Here is a 25638-nt window from a genome sequence, read left to right as displayed (position 1 = left end):
ATTCCCATTCAGAAGTAGGGCATCTGAACTTTCTTAGAAAGAAAAAAAAAAAAACACAAAACAGGATGGGGGGAGAGATATTTGTCAGAGGAGGTATAACATGAAAGGAGGAGGGAATATAGAGCTTAGGACATCAAACCTCCTGGGGTCAAGATCTTCCTATGCGAAAGGCCTGTGGGTGGGGTGCCCTGCCAGTGGCCCTCAGTGACGTTGGACGGTGCCATCTGTGAGCACCTGGGTAACCTGTCCTAGCTCACTGCGTGTTGGAGTTTGGGTCTGGGGGAGACATTTGACGTGGTTGCTCATGCTTTCTTTTATAGGATTTAAAGCATCTTCTTTTCAGGTTCAAGTCTATTCAAGCTAATGCTCCTGAACATCACCCTCCCCTTTTTTTCAATCCTTCCTTCCTCCCCCCTCTTTTTCGTATCCCTCTTTCCTTCTTCATGACAAATCCTTTTGTGTTGTGACTGCTATGAAAGTGATTTCAGTGCATTACAGAATATAATTCAAAATCTTTCTGACTGTTCTTTTGATCAGAATTTTACAGTCCTCTGCCTTTCAGACAAAAATAATGGTAGAAGTAAAACAAACAAAAACCCATGACAAAAAAAAAAACACAACACAAAAACAAACAAAACGCTAGAAAGTCAACAGAAGAAACTGTAAAACATGTTCACTGAAATGTTTCCTGTTGTTTACTGATGGTGCTGAAATGTTTCATCTTAAAGCATTTGAAAATCGCTTTGCTCCAAAATTGTAAATAATAAAAAAAATCCTTCGGGGTGATTTGAATTTCCTACTAAAGTGATGAAAATCAAATAGGAGGTGTCTTAGTTCTATTTCATAATTTCTTTGAGGCTTGTTTTGGGGTTCAGTGAAATTGCTACTCAAGTTTATCTAAGCGTGTGCACTGATGACATGGAAAGCTGGGTAACTAGCACCACTGAAATGCTTTTGAATCAACTGTGTTGTGCTTGAAACAGATTTGATGGTGACACAGGAAACTTGATGTAGTTGCTCTTGTTTTCTCCTGCTCCGTGCTTGTATTTTGGCAGGATGAGGTAGCAATTCTTGGACTGTTGCATTTAAGAAATGATTGAAATGACTGTGTGGTGCAGTTGAATCCTTCCTCTTTTTTTTCTTTTTTTTTTTTTCAAATTTTTACTTTCACTATCCAAAAAGCCTGAAACAAGTAATTAAATTAACACTGCCAATGCTTCATGTTGTGTTTAAAATAAATAGATAAATACATTCTTTTTAGAAAGGATATGATTTTATAGCTTTTGGTATTTTGTTTGGTTTAACATAGAAAATTCATTTATAATAAAATTCATTTATTATATAAATTGTATGCACCTTTTTGGGAATGACATAGAAATAACATTTCACATTCTTACACATGGTGATGCCAATAGGGGAGGCAAAGCTAAAACTTTAATGTACTGTAATATCCCAACAAAAATACCATGCAGGTGTGGAGATGCATGAAGTTAGGAATATTAGGTGTGGAAATATAGGAAGCAGAAAGCCATGTCTTTGTTTCTAATCTAGTTTCTTTAGCTGCTTGATTGATTTATGGCAAGATGGATATTAATGACGGTGGATTCATTAGTACTGGTTATAATTGAAGAATTTCAATTTGTATAGTTTGAAAGTAAATAAAAATACATAATTTGCTTTCATTAACACTGTTATCAAAATTCAAGAAAGATAAAGTGGGTTACATTAAAGATGAAGCTGACCCCGGATTATGTTTTCTTTTGTAACTCACAGAAATACAAAGAGAAAGATAAACACAAGCAAAAATATAAGAAGCAGTCGGAGTCTTCGCCATCCTTGGTTCCATCTCTTACTGTAACTACAGAGAAAGTAAGTTGATGTGTTTTTCTTCTTCTACTTCAGTGACTTACGTTGAAATTTCATAATGTTATCATTCTAGTGTTTTAAAATGGCAAGGATGCTGTAGTTCTCAAGCACACTTGTTATATTTTCCTGTAATGCAAAATCCAAAAACACTTTTAAGGTTTATACTAGGAAGAAAGCCTTAAATTTTTGTAGTTAAATTGGGAGTGATTTAGTGGCACCAATCAGGTGCCACTAATAATTCAGTAACTTTTATTTCAATGATTTTATGTTTAGTAGTTTAAGAAGTTTTATAAAATCTTTCCCTTGAAATTCACTTTTGTGTGCTGAGCTGTTACTGAACCTGTAAGCATTTAAACTGAGAATTAGGAAAATAATGGTACTTCATGTAAAAAGTACGTGAAACTGTACTTCATGTACTTTTCATATCAATTTGTCTTTTTTAGCAGTCTGCTCTGTTAGTTTCTGTGGTCTTTTTTTCCTGTTAATCTTCTAGCAAATACTTAACTCAGAGGGCCATATAGAGCATCAAATAACATAGACAGTTCTGATCATGCTTCTGTGTAATCTGACTGTTCTGGTTACTACAGTAATCAATTTTGCTATCCACAAAAAAAAAAAAAGAGATTTTAATGATATTACAGAATGGGCAACAGTGTTAAGAAATGAGTTTCCTCACTTCAAATTTGGAAAAATGTTTGTACCATTCACGTGGGAATGTTTGATATCTGAGTCAGGGCTGAATTAATTAGCCATCAGTAGCAGAATACTTCGTTTTTTAGAACGGATGCTGAAGCTTGTTTTAACTGTGTGTAGTTTGGCTGATGAGATGATTCAACAGATGTGTCAATTTGCACGTGGTACACCAAGACCATACCAGGAAAGGGTAAAACAATTGAAATACCAGCTTTCTTTAATTCCTGTGAGTAGTATATCAGCTAGTGGTATCAGCTTCAAGATTCATCACCAAGAAAGGAAACCTTTTATTATGTTTTGCGTATTTTTCTGTTCTCAGTATTAAGTGCATTGACCTGAGGGTGTGTACCTGTTAACATTGTTATTTGTGACTCACGCTTCTGATAAACAGCTCTTGTTTCTGGTTCTTCTGTATTGTTGTTGATAATGATAAGTCAAGTGAGACTTACTAATCAGTGTTTTTCTGAATTTCACGGTAATTCTATCTTTATTTTTAAATAACAACTAGAGTCACTTTGCCACTTTTCTCTTTTGATGTGAGATACTGCAAATAGTGAGTGTGACAGGTTTTTATTGAATGTTGACTAGTCCATGTGATTCTTCATTATTTTTTTTTTACTTCATTTTATTAATTTGTCCTGAAACAACTCTTAAGATACCCTGTAAAACAATTTTCTTGCTTGGCAAGTTTCTTTAGCACAAAACCTAAACAAAAGTTGTATGGTTTATGTATGATCTTATCTTTCCTGAATATATATCCCTTTTGTCCTTTGGTTACTTAATTATCATACAAAGTGTTACTAAGAAGTGATGTTGCCATATATTTGTGTAAAAGTTAAAGAAAATCCATTGAAATGTTGGTAAGTCCCTAAGTCCTACCTATTAGAATATACTTTTAATGTGGAAGACAGCTGGATTCTATTTGTCTCTCTCTTTTACCTTCAAACCCTGTGTTTGCTTCTACCAAGACTTACCTGCTCCATTTTCTACTTTCTTTTTATGGTGCTTCAGACATTCAGGAAAACTGGTCTCCAGTTGAAGTTACTGAATATGATTTTTAATATCTGCTGGGTATTTGGAATTGGCTCCCCTATGACTAGCTTCTTCAGATACTTTCTTCTGAATTTTTTTCTGAAGTCCTTTTGTATTTGCATGCATTTGCTTTTCTAAATTATAAATTCATACTGTTCTCAAAAATTGTTGATGATTAGACAAGCTTTGTTTCCTTCTGAGAATAATACTTAGTTCAGGATATTTTGCTAATATGGTAGTTTTGTGTGTGCTTTTACATAGAGTTGGCAGAATCGATTTGGGTTTGCTTTTTCACAGCAGTCTGTCTTTGCAGTGAATACTTCATTTTATGACTTCTGTAAATCACTTCTGCTATCACATTCTTCCTGTTGTGGGAACTGGAACTTGAAATGAATTTTTCTCTTCCTTTTTTAAAGAAGTGAAATCCTTTTTGGTAAGAGTGGTAACGACCTTTTATGTAAGTGGTGCCTTGGAGGATGTTTTTATCCGGATGAGTGATTTCTTAAGTTACATTCCTGAAAAGCTACAGAGTAAACTGAGGGTTTACATTGTATGTGTGGGTGTAGTTGGTTTGGTTAGTTCTGTAAAAGCAGATTTGAAGAAATTTAATGAAGTTCCAGCCCAAATGCTGTGTTCAGCTATGGGTATGCCTCCCAACAGGCAGTTTTGTGCATTGCTGTGATGTCTCAGCAAACACCACCTAGTCTGGATCAGTCAAATTGGAAAATCTCTGAAATAAGAAATGAACTACTCTGATTAATATATACGAGCATTTTTTTCACTTGTCTTTTGGGGCATAAATACTGAATGTTTTAAGAAGGACTGGAGTAACTTCTGGAATATTTCTCTCTATTCAGATGAGGCTTTCTGTTAGCATTTCTGTTACTTGGATGGGAATATTCTGTTCCCTTATGATCACGGGATCTGTGTAAGAGCCACCAGCCTTTTAGTTAGTCCTCATAAAAAAATCTTTTTCAGGTTGTGAGCCAGGTTGGGCTTGTACTGAAAGTTTAAAAATGTGTTATGTGGTTTAACAGATCAGAAAAAAAAAAACTGACAGCCAGATTTTTCTAGGTATAGTTCTTTCTTTAAAGAAAGAAGACAAAAGCATGCCATGATCTGCAAAGCAGTAATCTGCTTTCAAATTGTAGCCAGTGACTAAATACTTTAAAAGGCCCTGGGAGCAGAAAGTGCAGCTAACTAAGCTGTATTTTTACCAGTAGAGATACTGGTGATAAATCCTTCTCAGCTCACCCTGGTATCAGCCCAGCATGGCTCCCGAGGGAGGTGCTTGGCCTTTGCTGCAGTAGGGTACAGGAGGGAAGGGAAGGAGCAGGGAAATCTCCATTAGCTGTGACTGAATGTTGCTATCCTACATTAGTGAGGGGTTTGTGGGCTGTAGGGGGGTGTGTGTGCATGGCTTTCTGTTTGTTTGCTCTGCTTGGACTGCTCTCCTACCATCTGGCACGTCTGTGGATGCTGCCTGCTGCGGTCCTCCCCTGCTCTGCAAGAGCACATCTGGGTTAGGGCTGAAGGCTTCCCAAGTGTTGGGATGCACTGTGTGCATTCAGAACGATGGTTGTGCCTTTGCAGTGAAGCTAAAGCTTTGCCAGAAGTTTTTAAGCCTTGCTCTACTTGCTTTCAAGATTCGCTTCAGTGTGCACAGTGATAAATGTGAGGTATCAAAGTGACGGTAGCTCTCTGCACCAAATTGGCAACAGGAAAGTGAAGTTTAAGGAAAAAACTGCAAACTGGTTTATGAGGAGTAATGAAGGCACTGTGATGTGCACAGAGTTAGCTTGATCCTTACAGTAGCAAATACTGTCTTTGAGAACAGGATTAACATTCATGAGCTGGTTATTTAAGACCTCCCAAATAAACCGAGGAACGGACTTGGGAGCCAAGAGCCGAGTAACCTCTGTTTTGGGGGGATGTTTGTACTGAAGCAAAGGGAAATGACTGACTGCAGCGTGAGCAGCGAAGGGGGAAGCCTCCAGCTGCCTGTCCCATTTAAAAGGCATGTGCTGGGGGAAGTGGGGAAGGCTGGGGAAGCTCCAGGGGACTGCAGAGACCGAAGCCAGTTATTAAGTAACCAAAGAAGTTCTCACCCTCTTATAACCTCAGAAAAAAACCAAACCAATGTAGCTTTGCCATGGTGTAGTACTGTTCCTGTTGGTGGTGTTTTCCTTCAGTGACATTTGTATTAGGTCTTCGTCTCCTAGACTGTAGTGTTTTAGAAAAAAATAAATAAATTGGGAGTGGGTACTTTATTTTATGAACCAGTTAGCGTAATAATCTAAAGTTTGTGCTGCACTTTGATCTCAGAAGCGGATCTGTTTTAAGGCATTTTGCTTTAATTAACTCCTTAAAGTGAACAACACAATCTGGAAAGAAAAGTTACTGACCAAATGATACCATTTTATTTTTCTTCATGTCTGTTGCATCGCAGTGGTGTGCAAGATATGCTGAAATCTAGATGTTTACTCAGAATATGTCACAGCACCTGCTGAAACAAATGCCTGCTGGAGCAAAACTTACAAAAGCAGAACTGCTACGTGCATGCGTGTTCTCCAGTCTGCTGAGAGCAGGATTCAGGCGTGCAGTCTTTGAATATTTCATTGGTGTTAATAGCTGAATCATATTATTCTTACCTTCGTAGTGACTGCAAATGAAAAAATATCCCCCCCTCAGTAATGAAGAAGAGATGCTAGGTAATATCAAACTGTGATTGGTGATATCTATAGATTTCTCCTTGTAGTTAATATTGAACTGAGTGGGAAGGAGGTGAGGATTAGGAACGGAAGGAATTGGGTAAGAGGAGAAATCGAAGATCCTAGAAAAAGCTGACTTGGAGGGGGGTGGGTTGTAGCGTGTCTGGAAACCCTTTGTTCAAATGACCCAAATTTGAACCACTGCTTCTTAACACAGGTCAGGTGACACATCAGTTTCAGGAAAATAGAGCATACTTGAGGACTTCGTAATAGTTCAAAAAGTTAACTGCTAAACTTACCTTAGAATTGGCTCCATGTTCATTAAGAACTGTTACCAATAGAGTAACATCAATGTGAGGTAAATTACTCTTAGCATTGTACTTTAACAGACTTAAACTGATAATCCCTCTTCGCTGTTATTCAGAAAATCCCTAATATATTTTTATTGCAGTTCATAATAGGGCCATATTTGCAATTTTGAAGCGCTATGTTTTTCCTTTCTAGTTAGGTAAATGAAAATAACTTTGCTAGCTTAAAAAGGAGTTGGATTTTAGTTGGGCTGTGCAGAGCTTGTTTCATGCCAGCGGATACCTTACAGATCCTTTCCACATGTTCATAAAGATGTGTATTTTTCATTAAATTATTATATGGTGAGATGCATTTTACTGGTTTGGCTTGCTATGGATATTAAAAATAACACTACTGAACAGTATGATAGCGTGAAACATCGTTTGGTAATTCTTGGTTTAATGTTAACACGGAGACCACTCAAGTCGGACCTTCAAGTTGGAAGGGTTCTTGGTGTTACTTCTATTTAGGGTGCCCTCTGCTTCTTTTCACTCATGAATGAGTTTGGATGTGTTGTCTTTGCATGTTTCTTTTAATACACTAGGTCACACAGGTGTGATGCAGGGGACTAGAGAGCCTCAGAGGGGGGAAAGTGAGTTTTGTCATCTATGTTGGCCTATTCTGGATGGAGATGGAGGCACCTCTAAAACGAAGCATGAAGTCTAACCAGTTTGAATCGCTCAGATTTGTCTATTGTTGTGCTCCCTTCAGAGTAATTAGGGTTAATTTACCTGTTGAAGTTTGGAAAGTGGTTTACAGTGCTTGTATGAAACAAGTTGAAAACAAAACAACAAAAAACCAACATAGACTACCACTAAAACAACAGACTAGCAGAATTCAGGTCAAGCAATTTCCACATTTTAAAGAAGCTATTGGCTGAGGGAAGGCTGGTGTGATGATGGGAAGCAAAGATGTAAGTGAAGTCAGGGTTGTTACAGTTAATGTTGGTTTGATGATGAGACTATAAAGTTTTAAAAATACAAATTCTTATGTTCTGAAGCCTTCATCAGATCCACTGCAGGTTGAACAATGTTTTCAGTTTGATTGTGCTGCATACAGGTCTTTTTAAAGTATCTTTTTTCTTCTAGTTTTTAACATGAAGCAGTAAAAATAACAACATTGTATTCGAATAACCATTTATACAAGATGAATCCATTGATCTCAGTAAAAATTACCAACGAAGTTTATGCTGATTTGAGCATTTTTTTCACAAAAATTTTATGTACTTCAATCACGTGTGTCGACAAACTTAACAATTAATTGTATGTACCTTCTGCTATTGCCAGTTACCCGAGTATTTGAACATGAAGTTTGTTATTTGAAACAGTGGTTTCTTTTAACCCTGTAAGTGTGTAAGAACATATGTAAGATATTTCATATTTGCCAAAACATTAATAAGCTGTGTGAGTAGACGTGGAAAAACTCATATGCAAGATGTGCGTGTGTATATACACACACAAGTGCAGCATGTGTGTAGTGTGCGCTAAAGTATGTATCTGAGGATTAAGAATCTTGGCCTTATGGCAATGGTGATTCAAAGATTCTCTTCCTCAAATGGTAAAAGTAATTTTGATACCATGCAACTTTTTCTAGCCCTTGGCATAGAAAAATGTGTGCACGTTCTGAACTTGGTGTGAGTAGTTCTACTGACATAAATAGGATTATTAGATGAGTAAAATTGAATAAACTAGCAAGCCTATAGAACTGTTTCTATGATTTTGTATAGTGTTAAAGTGTCATTACTGATTACTGATGTTTTGTATAGCAAAACTAATAGCTTTGTGTTGGCTGTGGTAGATAAGTCATCAAGTAGGCTTCCACAGATTGCTCTAATTGGTAATAAATGATCTGGCGGTACTGTGACTGAGCTAAATAATTAGTAATTGACTATTCTTTGTATAAAATAATCTGTTTTAATTCTCGATTAAATTCTTAATTCTATTTTAATTCAGCAGAAACTACAGCTCCTGTAGCATTCTAGTTGTGTACATTGGTTGTTACGGGTGACCTTACTGTTTCTTTTCTTGAATTCTTTTCTTGTCATGATGCTAGACGTACACAAGCACTAGCAACAACTCCATGTCAGGCTCCTTGAAGCGGTTGGAAGATACCACAGCTCGATTTACAAATGCAAATTTCCAGGAAGTTTCTACGCACGTTTCAAGTGGAAAAGATTCTTCAGAGGCTAGAGGGTCAGAGAGCAAAGGGAAGAAATCTGCAGGTCACAGCTCAGGTCAGAGGGGAAGAAAGCCTGGTGCTGGAAGAAATCCAGGAACAACTGTGACTGCAGCTAGCCCTTTTCAGCAAGGTATTAATCGTTCCACAGTAATACTTCTTTTGCTTTGACGTGAATTAGACAGAAATCTTACATATTTAAAACAGATTACATATTGAGAAGTAGCTCATCCTTTATCCTCAATAATGAGAATGTTGTTTCACTTGGGAAAACATAACTTTTTTCAGGAAAAAGTGTTTATTGTCATAACATGAAAAAGAAGGTCGTGCATCTTTAAAGGGCAAAGGTGATACTTTTGTTTAGGTTGTTAGGGTATTTTCTTTAACTGCTGAAAACCAGAAGTTTCTTGTCTGCTGAAAAGTTGATCTGGGGTAACATTCAGCATATGAAATTGAGTAGAGCATTGTTTTAGCTCTTTAAAGGAATCATACAAATGTGTTTTAGTTAGTTCAAATTAGAACAAAACTGGTAATGTATAGGATGTGATGACTGCTAAATAATTTTCCAAGATGCAGGCATTTAAAATATACCACATCAAAGTTAGAGATGTTGCTCTTTGAGTTTTAATTTTTACTATTGTGCAATGAGCGCTTCCAAATTTGTCTATTTTTCAGTTTTTGTTTTTTTCATTCGAAATACTGAAGTGTTTTTTGTTCATATTTTCAAAACTTTTAAAATTGTATTCTAGAATCTCATGTCTAAAGAAAAATCATACCCGCTGCAGGTAGCAAAATAGATCTTTATTACATGCATGAAATTTCTTTAAAGCCGCATTAAATTAAGTTACTTAAAATACAGAACAACACCTTTTATGATTTTTAAATTAGTGATGCAAATTTTATTTTTAAATGAAATTATAAGTAATTTCATTTTTTAATATTTAGTGTCATATTTAGAAGTATTTTCTTGGTGGGATAGCAGTCACCAGTTAAAATTTTGGAAAACAGTACCCACATATGCTCACCCCTAATAAATTACTGAATGTCAGTGAAAGTAAATTGGTGTTTGGATTTCCTAACTTGCTTCATTTTCTGCCTTGCATGTGCTAATGCAGTGTTGAAATGACTGCACTCCAAATATTACAGAAGCAATGCAATTCTATTACACAAAAGATCTATATGATTCTCTGACAATGTAAAGAAGTCTTAAAATGCCAATTTTATACACTTTGCTCCACTTCCTTTCCTGTCCTTTTGAAAAATACCTCTTCTGTGGAACACCTCCTCAGCCAGGGTAAATTAAGTGCAATTGCTGTTCCCCTGACCTGTGTCAGACCCCTTATTTAGGTAGAATGGCAAGGAAGATTGCAGGCACAGTGTAGATGTGATCACAGCACGTTTTATCAGCTGCCTTCTTTTTATTTGAAAGTGTTTAAAAAGAGAAATCTTGCTGTGACTTACACTAGATGTTTGTTATGGTTTCAAAACAAGGGATATCAAAGGTGGGTTTTTTATTTTAAAAAAAAAAAAAAGAAAAGTTGTTGTTCTCCTTTTATTCACTTTTGCCTGGCTTGTGCCCTCAAACTTAATAATGAAAATCTGAGATTCAGATCTTGCAGAGGGAAGATCAACAGTAGAAACAGTGAGTCATTTTAAGAACAGTTTCTTTAGCTGTTGGTGACGCTTTCCATGAAGTCCTTTTACTTGAGAGTTATTTTGTTCTATGATATTAATATTTTCTGCTAGTTTAAGAATAATTTTTGTATTTTTTCTTTTTCTTCAGGAAGCTTTTTGGGCACTCCTAGCAGCATAAAGTCATCTTCTGGAAGTTCAGTTCAGTCTCCCCAGGATTTTTTGAGTTTTACAGAAACAGATCTGCGAAATGATAGTTTCACTCATTCTCAACAGACTTCGTCAACCAAAGATGTACATAAAGGAGAGACTGGGAGTCAAGAGGGGGCTGTCAATTGTTTCACATCCTTAATTGGTCTCCCTTCATCATCAGCTGTTTCCCAATCTAAAAACTTTGACAGCTCACCTGGAGACATAGGTAATTCAAGCCTTACTTCTACAGCATACAAACGAGCTCAAACTTCTGGAATAGAAGAAGAAACTGTAACAGAGAAGAAACGGAAAGGAAATAAGCAAAGTAAACATGGGCCTGGTAGACCCAAAGGAAATAAAAGTCAAGAAAGTATTTCCCATCTTTCAGTTTCTTCTGCTTCCCCAACTTCATCTGTGGCTTCTGCTGCAGGAAGTGTGACGAGCTCTGGTCTTCAAAAATCTCCAACTTTGCTCAGGAATGGAAGTTTACAAAGTCTTAGTGTTGGCTCATCTCCAGTGGGTTCAGGTAGGCATTCGTTGGACTTACTTTCTTATCTCAAAAGACATCTTTGTTATTTTAGCCTTAATTCTGAGTATGCTTTTCAACAACAGAGTAACGTTTCAAGTATCTGGAAAGTCATGTTAGGGAAAAAAAGGTCAAAATTAAGAGTGTAATGGTTGGAAGAGTTAAGTTTTGTTCCATAGATAGATGGCAATACATAGTAGGTGGCTGTATGAGGTTGACCTGTGTATTGACCTATATATGAGATGAATGCAGCTTTTGAGGCTGTGGGGGAAAAAATTAAATTGTATGAAAACAGGTGCTGTGGAAACCGAGTGATAGGCTTAACTAAATTCAGAGATGGTATATGCAGACTACATGCAGCCTGTATGTTTTTTTTACTTAGAGAAGACAAAATCAGTACTCAAGCAAGTCAGCTGTGCTGACTGTCCCAAAATCTTTTTTTCTTTTTCAACTTAGCTCAATTAATTAAAAAACAAAAGGTGTGTATGGAGACGTTAGTTTAAACACATAAGAGGATATTTCTGAATCTGGACTCCTGTGTAGCCAGATGATGATTTCATGCCCTTGTGTACTTTTTTCCAATTGAAATTAGCTGGTTTGTTCTTCCTCTATTCTAAATGTGTATACGATTTGGGCTGTGAGAGGCTTTCTGTTTCCAGTAAATCTGTGTGTGGAATGATGTTGCAGAATACTGTATTTACTGAAGTCTGTCTTGCTTTGAAGTTTCCCTTGAGGTCTTTATATTTGGTTGAAAACAATAGCAAACAAAGTATCTGATACTCATAACTTGAAAATTTTATCATTTTTTATTGTTCTAGTTCTTTTTTCAGGTTCATTTTCCTTTTTTGAGGGCGAAGGAGAAATGAAACTTAAATGTTTGGTTATGGGCAGGTTTTTATTCTTGTACATGGTTTTCATTGTATGCAATATGTAAGTTTAAAAGTATATATGCTTTAAAAAACAGAGGCTTCATATTTGCTTCAGAACAAGGAAGATACTTAAGAACTGCACCTTGATCTCAAAAATACTTAAGTCCTTGCTAGTTGTAGGCAAATAATGATTTTTATTGAGTGTAATAATAGCAGTAGCAATAGAAAAATATTTTCTCTGCATAGAAATTGATAGGGTGAAATGGTATGTGGCAAAACTTCGTAGCTCACTGTCCATCTTGATTGAAGTGCAGTTTTAGAAACATGTTAACCTCGTATTTGTTATCGTCAGAGATCACCCAACACAGATAAGTATCCTGATGAGTTGAGTCTAAACTTTTCTTATTCCTCTATAATCCATTTGAGATGTGTTTTATCTGAGGTAACAGATGGAAGTACAAGCTCTTATTTTGAAGAAAATGACCTGTATTTCCTGCTTTATAATTGTCCCAGAATATTCTGGTCTTGTCAGCTCCTACAGCAGGCCTTTTTCTGGCCAGGTCCATCCTTGCTTCCTTTGTCCTCTTTATTAGATCTCGTTCCTCCATCTGTTTATAATGTTAAACACATTGTGTGAAAAGCTTTGAAATACATGGATGGGAACACCATGTAAGTTTTATTAAAGTTATCATGATATGGAGCCTCGAATTTCACCTCGGTTAAGCAAACTTAGATTCTTGCTCCCCACCATTAGCCCTGCCCTCCAAGCCAGCGCTATTTAGAAAGGTGCTGAAGAACATATGTATAAACAAGCAACCTCCCCCTCCCCAAAACAAAACAAAAAAAAGCCCACAAAACCCAAAGAAGCAAAACCAGATGGGAAATCTGCCTTTGAGCTCCAAATTCATCCGCAAGCTTATGTTTGAGTCTGGGCATATTGTTTTAATGTACTTTTCTCGCTGTTTTCCTCTCTTTCTTTTGGTTGTAGTGCTGCTTTCCTCACTTCATCATAAGCATTTTCTGGGTTTAGCAGTCCATTTACAATTTTGTTACAATGAGGAAGGGCACGTGAGTGTTATCAGTATTATCAGAAGCATACATCTTCTCATGTACGATACGCTGATTTTTCCCTTCCTTTGAGATGTCTCTGTATTGTCCAGTAACAAAATAGGATAAGTGAATCTAAACTATTTGAACCAAGTATCATGTAAATGTAGTGAGAAGAAATGTAGAGGAAGTAGAGCCAAAAACTTCATACCAAATCATACTGAATCATTAATGTATTATTTTAAAGAAGCAGAATCAGGGATTAGTGAGACCATGCTAAGTGGAGCATTTGAGGCACTTTGTCAACAATTTCCTCTTTTTTTTTTTTTTTAATTTCCTTATGAGTTATAGTTACCTTAAACTATCATTCTTTCTCCATTCTGTTAAGTCTGTTTGTCAAGATCCATAAAAATTACAAAAATCATTCCAAATGCGTGATAATCCTATTCACAGTTGATGTTGAAATTAGATGATAGATGAAGGAAAGCACATTTAAAAAAGTAATGCCAATTCATCATGTGTTATTTATGCATGTTCCATAAAACTGTCATTCAGAATAAGTGCATTCAGCTCATTTTCTGGAAACATTTGTCATCTCCAAACTTCGTTCAGGTCCACAGAACTTCTGGTTAACTGCTTGGTAAGATGAGAGATGTACTGTTAGCAGTGTAAGGCCATGCAATTAGAAGCTGGTACAATGCTCGGATTTAGTACAGTTGCCACGCCACTGATCTGATATTTCTGAAATTTTGAACACTTGAGTTTTTTACTCCTAATGCTCTGTACAACCTTAAATGAGACACAGTATGCGTTAGTTTGACAGTTTACTTACAGAAAGGAATGTAATTTAAAAAATGAAGTAAAATTTAAATGGTAGGGTAATAAAGAATTTTTATATCCAATTAACATTTTAATAATACCACTCTCCTTGTTAAAAATATAGCTACTTTAGCCAATAGCAGCTAATTTGCAATCCATACCTATTTTCCTGGTGGAAATTCACAGTCAGTATAAGCTTGTCTAGTAAGACATCAGTCAGTTGTCAGTGGGAGTTACGTAGGGCTGATAATGCTTTTCCCCAAAGTGGATTTTGCCTGCGTGCTGTGTACTGTAAATTAGGACTGTTCTTCGGAGTGATTTCAGGATCTGGTTTTGTTTTTCTTTCAACTTTAAGATTTGTTTTAGTTGTATTCACAGGATTAGGTTCTGTCTGAGCATCCTTCTAGGGAATAATCCTTAAAGATTTCTAGTCCTTCTAGCTTTTCTAGTCAGATAACTGGACGTAGAACAGGCAGCCGTTCTGCTGAAGATTTTTCTTCTTGCAACAACGGTGATTAAAGAACAGAGAGCTTTCATCCCAATGACTGGCATCTTGTCCCATTGCTTACCTGTGCTAATAGTAACAAAATGGATCAAATAGGTTTCTTTTACCATATCTACATTTTAATTCAGTGGTAGTGCATTTAGTAATACTGTGGTTCAGGAGAAGAAACATGCAGTTATGGTAAATAATTTTCACACAGTCTTTATTTTTCATTTAAGCAGCTCGGACAGGCTTTGGCCCCTCTGTTCGGAATGCACTCCAGTGACTGGAAAACTTAGGGGAACTTGCATCCCAAAGCAATAGGAAAAAATCCACTTTGTGGATTTTTCTTTGTGACATACAGTGCCTTCTGACTTGTGGGGTAATGCCGCAGGGTAAAATGAAAAGCAATCAAGTGTCAGAAGTAAATTGAGCTTTGTCTTTTATGGTAGGTGAAGTTCTCGCAGTTGTTGTGCATGGATACTTACTGCTAGAGGAACGGCAGTGCTTGAAGCAAATAGGGACCCCTCTCCATCTCCTCCAGTTCAGTTCTTGATTTCAAGTGCACAGCCAATTGTATAGTGCCAGCTGTTGCTGAGGGCCTTCAAAGGATCATTTGTTTCAATATTTGAATTTTTGCATAACATTTTTATGCCTTTCTGAGTACTTCAAATCCTAAAAGAACCTATGGAGCCCCGTTCCCCTTCCAAATTGGTCTTCAAAATGCTGAGACCATGCTTTCTGGGATTTCTTTGTCACAGTTGAAGCAACCTTGTAATTTGTTATTATTTATGTAGCAGATGTGTTCTCCTCTAGACCAGTGTTCAGAATGCCCTGGTTGGTCATACAAGACAGTTTTTACAATAAAGGACGTATCCAAATCCAGTATTGTATTTCAATATAGCAATATTTCAAACTCTGGTTTAGAAGCAATAGATGTTTTTGGCACAGGCCCCTCTGGTTTTATCTTAGGCTTCTAATCCAGTCTAATTTTCATATTTATATAGGAGTTTACTAACCACTTCAGAATAGCCAATGTATTTTAGTCGCCTTTCTCATGTGGTTCCAGCCGTGATGATTCCTCAGCTGTTTGCTAGGCTGCTGTGCAAGGAGATGATCTTGCTGTTAAGCTCATTGCTGTGCTGATGATAGAAGAGAAACCTGAGCTTCTAAGCAGATCAGTAATTTAGAGTCATTCTCATGGAGTTCGAGTCCCTCAGAACTCATGCTCAGTCTTTGTGATGTTATGTTTAAATTCCCTTGTAGCCTTTGACTTACAAGCTAAATCTATTGGGGGAAAGAGTTTAGATAAAACTATTCTGAAACAGTTTGTCCTGTTGTTAATCAGTTAGGTGCCCCAGAAGCCAAAGCAGAAAGAGAAATTTTGCTGTGTTAAAAAGCCTGTTTGTATTGCAGATGGGGAGGATGGAAGGGACAAAGAGATGGTAGTAGATATTAATGACCTGTAGGACTAAGCAGACTGTGTAGGAAACACACAAAGCAGAATTCTTGTCCAAAGTTCTTCCTGAGATGTTTTGGGAATACTGCTCTTGTCATCACTGTGGTACTCATTTCAAGAAGTGATAGTGAAGTTATAGTAATATAAATTATTTCAGATAGTACAACTAGTAGAGTACTTGGTTAAAACTTTTTGGGAAAAAAAAATGAGTGGAAAGATGCAATAATTTGTAGATTACTGTGTTTAATTGTAATACTTATTTCCTCCTAAAATATAAATACAGAACAATTGAGAAGAGACATAAAATGTTCAAGTTTTGACCTTTTCAGAGAGTCTTAAGCTCTTTGATGGACTGAAAAGTCCTGGAGAACATTTACAAAACGGTTACAGATCAGTGCGATTGTAATCGTTATGTGGGAAGAACTAATATTTTGATCAAGAATTTTCCATTGGTAGTTGCACCATGACAACAGCAAAAATGCAGACCTACAGATGGGCTACTGTGAGCAAGAAGTATTCAGCCTTTCCAGCGAAAAAAGTACACATTTTTCTTCTCCCAAAGAACTTTAGATTTTTTTTTTTTCTGAGTGAAAACAGGTACAAGGGCTTTCTGAAGTGATTATGTTTCCCAGGAAGGGGAAGGTAAGTTAGAAGAACTGAAGTGTGGATTGCAGGTGCTTAGGTCTGCTTACAGCAGAGAAATTCTTGGCATGAGTAGAAGTGATTTCACCTGAGTAGTTAACTGTTGTATGAGAACTGAGTGTCTGTCACGTTAAAATGTATATTTTGAAGATTACTTACTTGAAACTAGATTCCCAAATTATAGTGTCACCCTGGACATTAGTTTCTAGTTATATTTCAAAATCCATTATATTATATATATCTCTGTATATTTATTTAAAGCTGATGATATACTTCCGGTGCTCTGGTAATCAAAAGCAAACAGTATGTTTAAATTACTATGTACTTCTAATACGTTTTGGATTAAAAAAAAAAAGTACATGGAAAAGTGGTTATTTTCCTGAGTTTCCTCTTATGTCTTCCATTTAAAAACAAAATGTGGAAGTTTTTGGTAGTTCCTCATTTCTGCAGAAAGTAGTAATCTCTTTTTTTAAACAACTGAGCAGAAAGATGCAATAATTTGTTAATTATTGTTTGAAGTTGTTTTTATTCAAGCTTTGCCAATCTTCTACCCAAATACGAATTTCACAATTATTAAAATAAATTCTGTAGGTCTAGATTTTTGTCCATAAAGAATTATTTGCAAAGTTAGCATCTAAATATGATATATGTGCAACATAACAAGTACCTCCATGAATACTTTGTTCATTCTTGGCTATGTCTGTACTAGCAGAGAAGAAAATGGACTGGGCATAAAGGTTAGTTAAGGCGCTGTGCTTACTGCTTTTCACACTCACCTACAAATCTGTACTGTTTGGTGGGGGGAGGTTTTCAAAGAAGTCTATCAGTTTTTTGTGAACTGTGCTTTTAGGTTATTCTTGACCTGTTGTAAGTCTACCATATGCTGTGTATTTGTTAGGGTTTAGGCTTGAATTCTTAATAAAAATTGTGTATTTGAGGTGTGGGCAAACTGCACTACATGGATGATAACTAGCTGGCAGCTTTGCTCTTACTGGTGCCTGCATAGTGAATAAAATAATCTGGTCAGTTTTCCCGAAGTTGATTATCTTTACAGATGCATCCAGTAAAAGTAGGTAGTGTTATTATATTAAAAAAAGAAGAGGGGAAAAAATGTTCTGAAATTTCTAATTTTGAGCTTGGATTATGCCAAATTTTTTGTCTCTTTTTATAAAAACTAAGAATTAAAATTTAAAATAAGAGGGGAATATGGAGATGCTCTGAAACAACAAAGATTTCTCTCATAGCAGATGCCGTTGTTGAACGTGGTATTTGTTTTGAAGGTGTGGAGGTCTTTTGTGGAGGATCAAGTAAATCTTTTGTGAAATTCTCTTGTTGTGTGGAAAAGAAGTGAGATACAGGTGTTGTTTCCTTACTTGTAACTGCTTGGTTCCCAGGATCTCCTTTAAAAATTACACTTTTGAAAACCTCTTCATTTTTTACCTTATTTTGTACGTGCGTGTATATTTTTAAATTAAAATGTACATCCTTGAGTGTGAACATTTTCCAGCATCTGGAGCCAATTTACCGGAGCACAGCATTCCTTGTAAGTCAAATGCAAGATAGGCATCAGTCTTTTACCTCCATAAAGTCTGCTGAAGGTGACAGGAGAGCGTAAAGTGTGTGGGCGGAAGGAGGGAGAGAAGGGGCTTGACTGTAAAAGTGCTTCAGTTGCTTTTGGTTTGTTTCTTGTCTACCCTTCCTTAAAAACTGTACTTTTCAGATCGTACAGGCTTTCAGGTCTGTCAAAAACCAAGCTTAGCTGAAAACCAGTGAGGGATGTGTGTGTGCTGATAGTATTTGCAGCGTTTTTGTACGTCTGAAGACTGGCCGGTTGCTGTGGTAAAATTGTTCTTTTTGTTGTTGTTCTCAATCAGAGAGGAATTGTACTTAGCAGTTAAATATTATATCCATTTGATGTGAGGAGAAGAGCCGCAGTATCAGAAGTTAAACTGTGACTGGAAGCTGTTTCAGGATAAAGATCAGAACGAGTAACTTGCGTGGAAGAGGCTCTGATGTCCAGAGCCTGTGGTAGATTATTGTAATCCTTTCTGAGACTGGGAAATACAAAGGCAAACAACACCACAAAACAAGCAAAAAAACTAACGTAATATAGTGGTATAAGGAAGGTTAGATACCTTAAAATAATTGAGGTTTTAATTGAAAGAATGGGGACAAATCCATTAAGACTTAAAATGTTCGGATTCCTGTTCTGATGCACGGCAACTCTCAGGAGCTCTACATTGTTCTTAAACAGATAGACCAAGCTTCTGATTATCAACTGCTCCTTTCATTATGCTTTCTTGCTGTTCAAATAATTTATTTTTGTCTCTTAAACAGGTTAAGTAGGGGTGATAGGAGTAAGGACCTAAGGCTTTCGAAGCTCCTCATAGCCTGCGCTGTTGTGTGGTATGGTGTGTGTGGCTTGGTACCACCTTAGGGCACGTATACTGCAGAAATTCTTGCTCTGTAGTGCAATATTGGGATATTTGAAACCAGGCAGCGTGGATGCTGACAAACTGAATACCTAGCTCTAGTTAAAATGTTAGAAACCACGTTTTTTATTGGCATAATTTTTACAGAGAGGATTGAAGATTCAATATCTTTTGTATTTCAGAACACTTTAAAATGGAAAACTGTAGAATCCAGCATCTGTTGAGATGTAATGATTTGGCTTAGCTACACTAACTGACAATATATCCACTACCTTTCAACTGTATGTCAGTTCCTGATGCTTCGTAACTGGTACCTCTCCTAGTTGCTTAAAACCTGCAGGATCTTTGAGTTGATTCAACTGGATGCAAGCCCATTTTCAATAAATTTCCCCAGCGTAAATAAAATGCAGAAAGTTGGCACAGATAAGCCAACAGTGTATTTCCAGAAGATTATTCAAGTAACCCTCTCTTTCAGGAGTGTCAGGCATAATTTAAAAAATACTGTAGGAGTTTTATATGCAGGTATGCTGTACATAAGAAGCGTACTGTCAAAATACCTAGCAAAGTAGTTTTTATAAGAGCTTGTGTGGTGGTAACTCAAAAAATAGTAAGTGAAACTATTCTCTACTGATAGAAAAGCTGCTTCATTTCTAATCCTGATCTGGACTTTAAAATGGAATTTTTGCCAATTTGAACTGAGCTGGGATTTAACAACTACTTTAGATGTAAACTCACTACTTCATATTGCTCTTATACTTCTAATTTTTATTCAGCTTTAAGAGTATAGTTCTTTTTCAAAGTCAGAGCTGGTAGATAACTTAAGGTGATTGCAAGAAGACCATCGGGATAACATAAACAAATGTGAATTTTGAATGTGATCTGGCTTGCTGCATGTTTTTGAGCAGGAGTTATATGCAGAGGTTAAAAAAATAAAATGCTGGGGGTTCTCATTAGACTAAATAACTTGAATTACTGTTCCCCCCCCAAAACCAAACAGGCAAACAAGAAACCAGTATCCTCTCTGGTCTTTAGAACTGCATAGTTCTAGGAACTTTGATTGAGAAGAGATTCATGAAAGCAGTGAACAGAGCTGAAGAACAGTAGCGTGGGTCTGGTGATTTTGCATGAGTAATCCTATCATTTCACTTGTTCTTGACTTATTTAATGCTTATTTCCTTTTTTTGTTTGTTTGTTTTTTTTTGTTTTACACACTTAGGAGAAGGATTTCCTGACAGCAGGAATGACTAGAAGTTGCAAGTAATTTTTTAAACCAAAAAGCAACCCAAAAGCCATTAATGAAGTTTCTTTCATGTAAAAATCTCAAATGCAGATTTAAAAAAAAAAAAAGAAAAAGAAGAAAAGAAAAAATTGTGCAATGACTATTACAGGCTGATTCCTAATCTGAAGAATTCAGTAGTTGATTAGAGCAAATAACCTATTGGGGTAGAAAATCAGTAGACCTTTTTTCTGTTGTAGGATTAGTGGTAAGCTTGGAATTTACTTTTTGTATGCATAAGCAATTCTTTTAAAAACAGGTAATGAGCAGGAAAAGGGTGGTGACTCAGATGTAGGTGGTGATACACAGTCGGTTCTGATATATATTGAAACTGAAATTAGTAAACTGGAAGCAACAAAGTCTTCCTGACATTGTGAACAGCATTGGTTCTAAGGAATAATAATTGTGAGGTTTTAAAGCCAGCAGTAGCAGCTACCATAAAGACTAGATGAGGCTTTCAAAGGAAGGATTCAACCATGACTGGGAATAAGGTTCATAACGCAAGCAGAGATGGAAAATAAAGGAAAACAGTGTGAAATACAATATTAAAACATATATTTTTTTGACATACATGATCACTGTTCACCATCCCTAACCTTTCCTGACATTTCAGCTTGCTGGAATTTAGTGGCTTGGCTGTACACTGCAGGAGAAGTCTGGGTGGCTGGGATGGCTCTTCAATCAGGGGAAGTCAGGAAAGGGCAGCTGCCAGGAGAGGCACTTGTACCAGGAACCCGGACAGTAGCTCTTCTTTCCTTCCAGAATAAAACACCTTTTTCTTCTTCTACCTTCTACTTGTGTGTGATTTGGGGGTGGGAACCGTACTGTTTCTGTTCTGTGTTGAGGCCTGGGGAGAGTCTAGGATGAGCTTCGTTAGTCATCTTGATTAGGAGGCACAAGGAGGGCTGACCTGGTGTTGGCCCTTTGTGTAACTGTATGCAGTCAGCATTGGGATGGTTTGTTCCAAAGGAGTCAGGTTAAGCAGGATGTTTGCTTGATGTAGGACTCCTTATATCTCCTCTCTAGATTGAATATCAGTGACTTGTTCTGTGAGTCCACCTCTTCCATGAATTGGTCTAAATTTTTTTTGAAACCATTTATGCTGTTAATACCTGAAATATGGTAGGTGAATTTCATGTTTATGTGTGGTATAAGGAGGTACAGGATCTTCATTCTTTGTATCAGCAATCTTAAGGATTTAAAAAACAAAACTTGTGAAGTGAAGATCAAAACTTTCATGACGTATTTGTGTAGCACATGCTTACTGAGAAGAGTTCATTCTGATAAACACGGTAGCAGATCATTAATGTCTAATACGTGTCCAAGAATCGGTACTGTTCTTCTAAGGATTTAGTAGACCAGGGATGCTTAAAAGGACTTTCTGTCCATGTGTAACAGTTGCAGTCAGAAGGAGTTAGACTGCAGCTTGTTCCTCTCGCTTGTCTTTAGCTCTGCTCTTGAGTTGCCAGACAACTGCTTGTGTTAACCCTATATCTCCGACAAGGGCTACGGAATTGTTTTGTCAGCTCTTTAACCATATCTCTTCCTAATTTGTCTCTAAAGTACGTGTCCTGTGGTAGTAAATTATTCACTGGGGTATATCTGGTGTATTCTGCTTGAAGACTCTCTGAAAGATCTGAGTGATGTTTGGGAACGCGATGCATGTGGTGGTTCGGGTTAGCGGCTGTCCCTGTGTTGTGTAATTTTAAAGAAACAAAATCAAAAATTACAGCTTCAGGCAATCCAGTGTGCTTGTTTAAGGGAAGGAAGATGATGATAGAACTAAAGGCTCCTTAAATTTGAAAGAGGCTTTCCTCAGTACCGACAGCAATGGTGGATCAAAATGGCCGCTGTTCCCTCTGTGGAAAAATTGAGCATAGCTGGAACGAATTGATATTATAATCAAATAATGGCTGGCAGAGCAAGTGTGGGTGAAATGCTTCAGCTCTTAAGGGTGGCAGACATCAGTTGCAGCCTGTCCTCTACACCTGGGTCAGAATTAGTCCCGATAGTTTAATTTATATGAACACAGTAAAGCCGTACTATCTCCACATTTTAGTGAGATTATATATATATAACCATGTAAAGTAGTACTTTTGATTTTTTAAGTGAATTTTCGTACAATGTTATTAAATCACTAAAAACTGTTGAGGAGTTTAAAATTGCTCATTTCTTTTTTATTAGATTTGTGAGTTTTCATCAAGACTCATTTAGGATTTTGTATATTGTGACTTTTTTCCTTGTAATACAAAATTTCAAAAAAAATTTTTTACATTATGGACTTGGTCTGTAGTGATGTGGCAGTTATAGTTAGTATTGCTGTTTTCTTCTGGTACTATTTTTTTTTTCTCATGGAAGTATTTTAGGCTAGTTATTAAAACCTAGGCAGTAGGTAAAAGGCAATGATTTTAAAAAATGGTTTCTAAATTAATTTTGTGATTTTTCTTATATCAATGGCAAAAGTTAAAGTTGTCTTTATTTTAATTCTTTTTTTTTTTTTTTTGATTTCTGATGTTCAGAAAAATCTGGCAGATTAAAGAGGAAAAAAAAACAGGCTATCAGGTAGCTGCCAGTTGAGAGACTAAAGGAAAAAAACGGCATAAATGACAGTCGTCCTGTTAGAATATGAACATTAATAGACCTCTTATATTACATCAGATGTCGGAGGCTGATGCTGTTTAAAAAAGAAAAAAAAAATACCCGTGGAAGTATTGCAGGGGTGTTCACTATATGCTGGCACTCAAAATCATTCATTCTATCATCTTGTCAAAACAGACATACATGCTGAGGGCTTCATTCGTTGTTAGTGTGCAAAAATGAAGTGGTAAATTGAAAATAACATGTAGTTGTGAGTTCATCATCATAACTACGAATAAAGGGGTGATGCAAGTGGAGGAGGTGTGCCATCAGTCTGAGTGCCGTCACCTTGGGACTGAGCATCAGGGTGCTGGGTTACCGCGGTAGCTGAGCCCTGGAGCAGAGGAGGAGAGTATTCACGGTCACTTCGTGGGCAGCTATCTGTGCTCTCAAGGTGACAAAAAAAAAAAAAAAAAAGCTTGAAGGAAAGGAAGTTCATGTGAGCATCTCATGCTGGAAGTTCTTTCTGGGTGTCCGAGTCCCTCCTCAGCTGGTCACCCTAATGCCTGGGAGAGACAATCTGCTCTGTGTTCACCTATGGATCTAGCAGTGAAGCAGGAGGGATGCCTCGTGATTAAAATTAGCGAGGCAGCTTCAGTTGAAGTTTCTAAATTTGTTGCGGACAATGAAATTAAAATCGGTCTTTTGTTGGGGAGACTGATCGTCCCGGGGAAGGCTGTGACTTTTTATTTGCAGCGGGAGCACACAATGCAGCTAATTGGCGTGTGCTGGCATGTTCTCATTGTACTGGGCGTTTAAAAGCTAACAAACACTGACAAAAGAAATATAAGTAAAAAATTACAGCAGATAGATATAAATCCATTTTACAATTTGAGCTCCTGTAAATGATCAGAGCTCTAATACAAGAAAGATGTATTCAGGTATATTATTGTTCACTGAAATTCCTGTCTATACATATATTCTTTTGTGCGTCTGTTAAACATGATCTTAACATGAAGCCCTTTTTCTCCTAACTCAAAAGCTCTCTCGAAGTTGATGAATACCATACATAATGGTAAGTTATATTAGAATCTTTTTCAGAGGTTCATTTATCACAAAGGGTAGCCTTTTGTGGAAAATCCTGATTGAAGGTCTGCATATTCTATTGATTGGGTGAAATACGGGTCTGCAGCGAGTCAATTGTTCGGTACTTGAGTGAAAACTTTGTAGATTGTCTGCAGGAGCCTGATAGGTCAATAGTTCCTCAGTTCTCCTTTGATGATCTTTTTGTGTGTGCGCAGTAAAATGATAACAGTTTTATTCTAGTTCTGAGATTCTTTTCTTTAATTTTGTGAATAGTGTTTCTAGTTCTTCTTCTGTGCTCCATTCATAGGTGTGTTACAGTGGTATCTACCTCAGGAATTCTCCCACTTACTTTCCTGACTACTTAAATTACTACGAGTAATGCATGTGAAGGTATCCGTGTGTTGTCCCTTCTTTGTTCCGACAGCCCAGTGCTGCCCGTTTGTGCCATTGCTAACGGTACTATCAGTTTCACAGGGAGCAATATTGAATCTTTAATGTATCTGATTGCAGCTTCCCTCTAGTATTCGGTGCTAGCTTTGTACCCCTAGTTCTGTATTCACTCATACTGAGTGGAAATGAAATAGAGCTTATTAAATTAGAGCTTGGTTTACTTTTTCAGGGCTTTTGTTCATTTATAGGAAACAATCGTAGCTATATTCACAAGTTACTGAAAGATTTTGGAGGGAGTATTTACAGTTAAAACACTCATGAAGATAATTTTGAAGATGTTCAACCTTATTTCTCAATGTTGTATTTAAATGGCATCAGGAAATCTAGTAGTAAAAACTGGAGTTTTTTAGTTGGTGTCAGTCAAATAGAATTATTTTTCTTGTATGTGTATGTGGGAGGGGCAGTGTGATATGCATTGTAAATTGTACTGACATGGAGTTCAGCAAATGCAAAAGAAATCAAATGTTTAATCTTAGCATGATGAAGTTCTTCACATTCTAAGCTAGTGATCATTAAGATTTTATAGGACTTCTGCTTTTCACACTGTTGAAGCCACAAATTACGTGTTAGGCAGATGTCAGTAGTGGTGGGTCTCTTATTAAAAAAAAGTTTATATTTCATAGTCTACATGTGATGAGAAATACTGAAATTTCTCTAGATTTGCTTTGCTTTAGTAAAATAGGTTTAGCTTTTTTCCTTTTGATATAGGGTTTCCCTCTCACTCTCCCAGGTGTACAGTGCTCTGAACCAGCTTTGAGATGAAGGAAAGCAAGCTCACCATTTTTCTGAACAAAAATAAAACAGCTGAAGGGTATCTGACAAAGTGGGCTGAATTTGGACTTGGTGAGTTTCTGCTGTTTTATAAGCAGAGCATTTTTGCTGTGTGATGTCATGGAGATACAGATTCACAAGGGAATGCAGAACAGAAATTGATGGGACACCATTTGTCGTTACTTCTTTCCACGTTGCATTTTTTTCAGAACTGATTGCATATTTGTAACTCCAGCACAGAACTTGGGAGGGCATAGATGGACGTGGTTACTTAATGTTGTGTGCTTTCTTGTTAAGCTTTGTAGGAACTCGTTCTTGTGGCGAGTATAATTGTTACCTGTATGTTCATTTCAGAACAGTGTTTGGACAAGGTTTATCATCTAATCTGCCCTTTCTTTGGTGTGTGTGTGCGCACATGCATGTGTGTTTGTGTGTTTTAGCTGCCTTCCCATGTTTCTTTAAATAAAATTTTAAAGTTGGTTTCTTTCCCTCCTCCCCAAACCCTGTCTTGCAGTTTTTTTAAACACCAAGGAAAGATCGTGCAGTGTGTG

General features: G+C 36.8%; 1 protein-coding gene across 9 annotated transcripts in view; it reads left to right on the top strand.

Annotated features, from left to right (window-relative positions):
• The window catches only part of MLLT10 (MLLT10 histone lysine methyltransferase DOT1L cofactor), a 126649-nt gene that overhangs the window by 58618 nt on the left and 42393 nt on the right, over positions 1 to 25638 (top strand). For all 9 annotated transcript variants that reach the window (XM_068673768.1, XM_068673766.1, XM_068673765.1 and 6 more), the window contains 3 exons: positions 1774 to 1869; positions 8703 to 8958; positions 10609 to 11175. In XM_068673768.1, coding sequence (XP_068529869.1) covers positions 1774 to 1869; positions 8703 to 8958; positions 10609 to 11175 — 919 coding nt within the window. The remainder of the gene's footprint in view (positions 1 to 1773; positions 1870 to 8702; positions 8959 to 10608; positions 11176 to 25638) is intronic.

The sequence above is a fragment of the Anas acuta genome, chromosome 2, assembly GCF_963932015.1.
Source record: "Anas acuta chromosome 2, bAnaAcu1.1, whole genome shotgun sequence".
In the NCBI taxonomy this organism is placed as follows: domain Eukaryota; kingdom Metazoa; phylum Chordata; class Aves; order Anseriformes; family Anatidae; genus Anas; species Anas acuta.
The sequence above is the reverse complement of the archived record's forward strand: the minus strand, read 5'-3'. Positions and strand labels throughout refer to the sequence as shown.